At 41.9% G+C, this 8,438-nt stretch overlaps 1 protein-coding gene across 1 annotated transcript in view; it reads left to right on the plus strand.

The window, feature by feature from the left end:
- The window catches only part of LOC111865215 (hemicentin-1), a gene marked incomplete at its 3' end in the record, with an annotated part of 72,062 nt that overhangs the window by 40,150 nt on the left and 23,474 nt on the right, over nucleotides 1-8,438 (plus strand). Inside the window, exons 10-11 of the mRNA XM_023853078.2 lie at nucleotides 4,396-4,515; nucleotides 5,814-5,986. Coding sequence (XP_023708846.1) covers nucleotides 4,396-4,515; nucleotides 5,814-5,986 — 293 coding nt within the window. The remainder of the gene's footprint in view (nucleotides 1-4,395; nucleotides 4,516-5,813; nucleotides 5,987-8,438) is intronic.

Genomic DNA, 8,438 nt, shown 5'->3' on the forward strand with positions numbered 1-8,438 from the left:
CAGCGCTCCCCTCCCACCCCTCAGCGGTGGCGTAACGCTCGCGTAACAGGCGAGACATCACCCCGCCACGCTCGCCGCGGTGACGTCACGAGCGGAGCCGAAGATAGCCGAGCCCCGTAACCTGGTAACTACGCAATGCTAGTCAACAGCGGTGACGTAACGCGCCACGCTAACGTACCCGTAATCAATTTCCTACTGTGACGTGGTACTCATTACGCAACCGGTAAGCACTGCGGCTATATAAGTGGATTCCACAGCAGCTGACAGGACAGTTGAAACATAGCAGCCTGCGAGTGTGCGATAACGAAGAAGTCAGCGAGCGGAAGACTTATTGTGTGCTTTCCAGACATAGTGATTGCTGTAGTACAGTTATACTCGGAGTGTGTATTTCAGGGAGACTTGTATAGCTCCCGCGTTATTAATACGTGAAGACAAGTGAAGACTGTGTTAAGAGATTGTGTTGTAGGGTTTGTAAAGTGTGGAAACCCGCGATATTGTGATAATTAATTGTAGCCGTTATTTGTAGATTGTTAAATAAACCCAATTAACCATCTCTACGGCGTATTCGGTAACGTAAACACGTTACAATATATTAAAGATTATTGTTCTTTCTTTCTGCTAATCACAGTGGCCACACAGGCTAAGGTATGAACTGTCTTTACCCACTTGAACACTGGGGTCATGGGTTCAGATCACTGAAGGCATGGATGTCCATGTGCATTTACTCTGTGTTTGTGCTGTCATGTGTGTAGGTACAACCCTTGAAACAGGCTGATCCCCTGTCCAAGAAATCCTACCGACTGTGTATAGGATCACAAAACCAATAAAGTGACCAGGGCCCAACAAGGCTGTAGTAGAACCATTGATGAATGAATCAATTATACTTTTTGTGGAAGACCATATCACAGTAAACTTCCCATTATCTGACATGTATGGAGAATGAAGTATGCCAGTTGCATGAATCTGACAGTTGCATAAGGAAAATACAGAACCCAATTTTCATGTAATTTTCACTTCTTTTTTTTTTCGGTCTCTTAATATTTCCATTTTCTGTTTCAAAATCAAAACAACATGTTTTCACTTTAGTTCTTGCATGGAAATCTCTTTACAACATACTGAAAATAAATGGGTGAAAGTTTTAGGATATAATCAACTACAGTGGTACCTGCTTGAGGGGGGACAGTGGGAGGTGGTGCTGCTGCTAGTTAGAGCTGGAAGAATTTCAGTGGGTTGGGTGGACACATGCGCATCACAGCTCTTTTTTTTTTAAGTAAATTTACAAAACGGTAAATTTTGTTTGAAATTTTTGCCAGATAAACAAGTATTTTGAATTCTTAGATAGTGGATAATAGAGGAGTTACAGTAAATAAGTACAAATTATCATTTTATGAGGGTTGGAACTTTAATAGTGGCTACTATTTATTTACAATTGATACAAAATAGATGCATGTTTCAGAGTTTTACTGTCCTTCAGTGTAGTCGCCAGCATTGTGTACAACCTGTTGCCAGCGATGTGGAAGTTGTAGGATACCTTTAGCAGCACCTATTGTGTTGATTGTTCGAATGGAGTGGTCTACTGCCTGAAGAATCTCTTGAACAGTTCTGAAGCAAATGCCACGAAGTGGTTCCTTCATCATAGGAATCAAGTCAAAGTCACAAAGGCTTAAGTCTGGGGAGTATGGTGGATGGTACAGCACTTCCCAGCCCCATCGATCAAACAAATAAACCACAGCTTGTGCTGCATGCGGCCGAGCATTGTCCTGCAAAATGATGGGTGGGTTCTGCAGAAAGTGTCGCCGCTTCTTTCTCAAAGCTCGTCACGGGTTGTGTTCCAAAAATGAACAATAATACTGCGCATTGATGGTCTGCTGTTGGGGAATGGTATGCGTTAGGATAACACCATCACAGTCGCACACGAAGATCACCATAACTTAAACATTGCTGGGGTTCTGACGAACTTTTGATTTTCCTGGTGATGATGCAATTCGTTCGATTGGCATTTTATTTGTGGCTAGTATGATTTGGCCCATGTCTCATCCAGCATAATGATACGGCGTAAAAAAGCCTCTCCTTCGCGCTCAGAGCACTCCAAGGGGGTACAAGCAGTGTCGTATCGTAGCCATTTCTGCAGTTCTGTCAAATCATGCAGAACCCATCGTGATGCAGTTTTTCTCATGCCCACGTATTCCTTCAGAATGTGAAGCACAGTCATATGTGCTAATCCTGTCTCTCGGGCCAGCTCACGAATCATATGGCATCGATTGTTGTGGCCTGAAGGCCGACTCCCGGTAATATGTTAACAGAGTATTAACTTTTTGTATTTTAGGGGAAAATGTTGGTTGGAATAGAAATAGTCTTGGGAAATACTTGTAAGATGTATGAAAGAGGATGTAAGAAGGGTTAAGGAACTTCAAGGAATTTTTGCATATGGAGTTAGACGGCCGTTAGCCTTGGACGCGTCGATGTCCAGTCAGCAGAATGATGTTGAATGTATATCGAACTGCTAACTACAGAATCTACACTTGAGTGAAGGGAGGGACGTTTGCAGGTAAAAGGGTTAGCCAAATGGTCTAGCAGTAAGGGGCGTGTCCATCGCCTTAGGATCCCAGCCAACCATTTGGGACAAGACGTCATTATAGGCGGACTTACACCTCCCGGGAAAGTAATGAGTTAGCATGAATAAAGGTATATAACCCGGAGAACAAATTATTATGGGGATTATTCAAGCAGTAATTTTGGGCAGTTGTCGCCAGAGGCTATGCCAGAAGAAGCACCGACTAAGCGCCGGGCCGCACCACCTGTCTGCCGTCTCAACGCAAAGTAATGGGATACTACTCTTATCACCATGCTTAATGATTGTGATATTATTAAAGTGTAACTCCTCCAATGGGACTTGAGTTAGGAACGTTACAACAAGTGTACAGGGCGTAAGAGTGATCCAACGGAGTGATGTAGAGGTAGACAGGTGTAATGTAGAGACTGCATAGGGTGTGTCTAGATGCAAGGATGTGTAGAGATATCTGTTATACAGTGGTTGAGTAGAACAGGAGAAAGAGGAGGCTAGCGACCCGCAACTGGGTGAAAAGAGAGAAAGATCAGGTCCAAGAATCGTCTAAGAAAGTGTAATGGTAACCCAACACCAGTCGGCTCTTTGTGATATTGCTAAAATGTATATAACACTATATTGCTTGTTTATACTAATATAGGGTAGCATAGGGTGAGGTTGTGGGTTTCTGTTGTGATTTCCTCCCTTACCACATTTCGCACCTGCGCCCTCCTGCCAAGCCCGGCGAACTGTGTGCCCCTAGCCAATGAAGCAAGGATCAAGGAAGTAATTCAGTCATTTCCTTAGCCCTACCCCTGTGACTGCAGTACAGAAGGTGACAGCGTGGATACCTCCATGGCCCCCTGTCACCACGGTATAACCGGTGGCATAACATCGATCACTCTCCAGTAACTCGGAAAGAGCATACACTTCTTTACTGACACTAGGATGACCTGGCCGACGCATGTCTGCCACATTTTGGCGTCCCTCGTTGAGGCTTTTACCCAACTTGCCACCATTTGATGACACTGTCGTGCTGTACGGCCTCTGGTACATTCAATCTTTTTCCAACTCCATTGTTCCTGTTTCGAAAACATCGTGACAACACTACATTAGACCGCCAGCTAACATGAGGCTCCGTTCTTCTCGTCACTGTGCATGCGCGCGATATGGGAAGGGAGAGTCCATTTGCTCTGAAGTAAGGTAGCTATGTAACTAACGTGTGGTATAAGCGACATAATTTGGTTCCGTTGCATGGCGTCTCTACAGCAGTGTTGCCACTCTTAAAGTTCCAACCCTCGTATTAAATTTTAAATTTGCCAGTTATAACCTCAAGGCTTCACTCAGTTTAAGTATGTGTATTGTGGGCTTGTAAACTGTACTTTATATGTAGTTTAGTTTTTATGGGTGCTTATAAGCGATGTTAATGCAAAATAACATATTCCATTAATTACTGGTATGAAACTGAAAGTCATGTGAAATATTTATTCTGGGTGTGATGTTGCTTTTTAAATCCCATAAACGAGTTTGTTGACAATAGTTGAACATCTTTGAAATTTATTACCATATGCTATTTGAGGGCACTGTATTTAATAGTGGATCCCCCCTCAGAAATTTATGCTTCTACTGTCTCATTATTACTGATTGTCAGAAGTTAGATCTGAGATCTGAGGTTGGAATGGTCTCCATTGGCATAACATTCATACCAAATTTCAGGAAGACAGGCTATTGGGCTAAAAACTGAAATGGGCACACAGACAGCATGATCATCTCATAAGGTTACTTTTATCCTGTGCTAAAAGTTAAGAACTCAGCTTTTAACAGTTATGAATCTCAATAAATGATTGCAGAAAATGTCCAACAGCTTCAAAATGATGAGAAAACGAGCATATTACCCAATGGAACTTTGATTGTTAACACAGTAAACCATGATGATGAAGGCTGGTACACTTGCACTGCAACAAACAAGGGTAATTTATTTATCCCTCATGTCTCTTTATGACTCATATAAACTTGAAGTCTATAGTTCAAATATTTGAGGTGAATATAAATTTTTATTGCACTCTGAATTTGAGCTACTCATTCACTTTCTCATAGTACTTCAAGTACCAAGAAGCCCTGCAAATGGTCTGGTTGACAAGTTAGTTCATAAAGGTTCTCACAGCAGTAACTGTCTTCAGGGATGTAGCTCTGTGTAATCCATCAGAGGTCCACAGATGTTTTGGAGTAATGTACCCCAAATGTCTGCTTGCTTGCTTCTTACAAGGCTTACTGTTCAACCCAGAAGATGAGAGCAATACACATCTCCAAAAAATGTCTGTGGACTTCTACTGGACTACACAGCCTTAATTCCAGAAGATAGTACTCTGCCATCAAATATGAAAGAAGATGACTTTTCAATTTGAAACATGCTTAAAATCAGTAAAACTTAACCTATAAGTTTTATTTGTTTCTTCCTGCTTCATCACACTAACTATATTATAAAAGGTTAATTAATTCCATCCAGTGTGACTGTTGAAGTTTGTTCTCGTTTTTAATATTTTATCCTTAACATGTTTCGGTCTTATAGACCATCTTCAGAAGGATATCAAAACAATTATAAACCATTATTAAAATATGTTTTGTGAATGAAACTGCTTATGGAATATGACAGTGTAACTCAGAAAGTTTTATTATCTCTAGAATCACTACTGCAGAATGTGAAACAACTTCAACATGCACGCCATTCGTGGCATGTAAGATGTCCAGTCGGTACTGAAGAGTCAAGTGTTCTCCAGCATTTGTGGGGTAACTTTTTCAATTGCAGCAAATTACTGTAACCAGCATTGGATAGCATTATCTGAAGGTGCATTTTTTCCATATTGAGTTCTATAATTAGGTTGCATTTTGATAATGGACTTTGTTTTGAACAACCAAAGTACACACATTGCTTTCTCTTGAACAGTCGCCATTTTCAGGTATGACATATTTTTTCCCATACATCAATGTGACAAGTATATAGCATTGCGAAATAAAACTTTTTGAATTACATTTTCCTATTCCATAAGCAGTTCTATTTTGTTTTTTTCTAGTTTGAAAATTATAGGCCACAGAAACCCTAACAATAATTTAGAATTATTGTGTATAATTTCTAATGTGTTTGTTCAACGAGAAAAATATATCTTGTTTATTCAGTAAGAAAAATATAACACTCATATATCAGATTAATATTATAGTAACTCAGAAGTCTGCTTGCCCCTCACAGTATTATCCGTTGTATTCTACATAGGTGGAACGAGTGAGGGGCAGGTGTACCTTGCACTGAAGGAGCCAGTGCATGTGGAGGTTGTACCAGAGCGATTTCACTTCCAGCAAGGAGACTCAGTCAGCCTGTCCTGCCATTCCACCAGTATACCCAAGCCATCATTTGTGTGGAAGAAGGATGGGCATGTCTTGAAGGAGGTATATGTAATTGCAGAGCAGCCCTGTTAATGCTTTCCTGATCAAACTGTAGATTCCTGCGTGAACATCAAAGACCAGTGGATAGGAATACTGCTTCATATTTTGGTGATCCCAGGTTCAAAAATTGGCCCAGGGACCGGCTACCTGACTGAGGCTTTTCATAGTTCTTCATAGTCCATCTTGGAAAATACCATGGTAGCATAGGGCTTGTAGCACTATGCTACAAGCCCAGTAGTTCATGAGTTTGATTCCCCATGAGGTTATTGGCTTTTTCACTTTACCTAATCATTCCAGCCACACTATGGCCCTGGGGTCAACTCAGCCTCTAACAGAAATGAGTACCAGCAATCTTCCTGGAGGTAAAGGGCAGCCATCTGGATCATGAGGCTGACAACCTTACCACCATCTATGAGCCAATTGTCTATAAAATGTAGGAGCCTCAACTTCTCCCAACCCTATTAACCTTCACGTCCTGTTACAGGGACAGCTTTACCTTTTTCACCCTCTTGGAAAATGCCAGGTAGTGTCCCAATTTAGGTCATGATCACTTCATTCCACATCCTTTCCAGTTGACCCATTTTTCTTCTTCACCAGAGCTACAACCCTGTGTGGGTCTTGTCCCCCTCCATGGTTTTGTGAGAGTAATTTTTTCCAGGGTGGGGTCATTAGCCCCATGTCCAAACCTCTGCCTGGAGGAACATGGACTACACTTCAACTGGTCCCTGCCCTTTGAACTGTCTTGCATAGGAGGCTCTACCAAAAGCTTATACTCCTGTCAGCATAGCTCTCTAGGACACTGGGGCTTGCCAGTCTCCTCTCTATGATAAGGCAGTAGTCCATGAGGAGGAATTCGTTGATCAACATTGTTCATTGTTATACACCAGTCATTTCCATGGGAACATGTTTCTTTGCAAAGACGTTGCTCAGTGCATCTGCATATACATGCCTATTAAGAATCCATTGTCCATTAGTGGATGTTGTTTCGTCGTTTGTTCAAGGTCGTTACCCAGTAATGGGTCTACATGCTACAATATTTTGTTGACATTTGTTGGAAGCAGTTATATGTAAGTCATGAAAAGAAAACTAATTCAAACACCCATACCCAAAAGAAGATAGGGAAGAGTGGAGAGCTCTTGGGAACATAATAATGGATCTTTGGGTTCCATAAAATATTTGGAAGTTCTTAAGTAGCAGAGTAACTGATGGCTTCTCAAGAAGGGCTCAGCTCCATGCAGTTGGTCAGTTGGTAGGTTGGTTAGTTAACCTTTAGTGTACAAATGTTAGATATATGTAACAGCAGGTAACGCTCCGCTGTAGCCGAATGTTAGATTTATATAATGCAGTACACGTGCACCCTTTGTGAGTGCTGACAGTTTGATCTTTGGGTTGAATCCAAAACAGACCCACGCAAGGTCAAGTCAGTGGTTCATTCATTAGCTCTGAACAAAGAAATTATTTATCTTGGTCATGTGTTTCAGTATTATTTTTGTTTACATATGACTGTTTATGACTGGGGTCAGCCAAATAGAGCACAGCTTTGTTTTGAGAACTGAGAAGTAAATATTCATCTGAGCATGCAGATTAGTGCTACTTGAACTTGCAAGGAAGTGAGTCATTTTCAAGGATTTGTTTTCAGTGGCAAATTATCAGTCAGAAAGTCAGTGTCAGATTGTCAATTATTTATTTATGAAACATTTTTATTTTGTGTCTTGGTAGAGTTATAAAGCCACTGAAGACAACAGTGCTTTGTGGATAAATGTGACAGGATGGTAAATAGTTATGGAATTATGTAAGATTTGAGGCTTTCATGGCGGTGACTATGAAGAAAGCAGTCTTCTGGGATTTGGCACCGTGTATATGTGGTGTTAACCGACGTTTCAGAGGAATGTATCGCCTCCATCTTCAGGGTAGAAGAAAAAATATATATATAAGAATCTGCAAGCAAAGAGACCGTGAGAACCGGTAAAAGCAGACTGTGGAAAAACACACAGCTATGTGAGAGCAGTGAGGGAGAAGGGGGAAGGGCAAGTATACAATTGAAAGCAGTAGTGTGGGAGGGGTTGGGGAAGGGAGCTAGGACAAGCGTGGTTTTTGTGTAGGGGAGAGAAAAGGCGAGGTTGAAGGCTGGGCACCACCCATGAGCTGAGGGGTGGGGGTTGTTATGTTGGTTGGTCATGGCCTGTGTGGCCTTCTGGATCTGGCGTCATATCCTGGTGGGGGTTTTTTAAGGGAACAGATGAGAGGTTTCCAAGACTTGCTCAGATAAAACCCCCCCTCTCTGTTCATATTTCCTGGATGCAGTTCAATCTCAATTGCCTCCCTAATAATGCGATCCATATAGCGGGTCTTGGTGGCGAGGATGGAGGTATTCTGAAGATGAATTCGGTGTCCCAGATCGATGCTGTGTTCAGCTACGGCCGACTTGTCCGGTTGTTCGAGACAGATGTGCCGC

The sequence above is a fragment of the Cryptotermes secundus genome, unplaced genomic scaffold, assembly GCF_002891405.2.
Source record: "Cryptotermes secundus unplaced genomic scaffold, Csec_1.0 scaffold745, whole genome shotgun sequence".
Lineage (NCBI taxonomy): Eukaryota > Metazoa > Arthropoda > Insecta > Blattodea > Kalotermitidae > Cryptotermes > Cryptotermes secundus.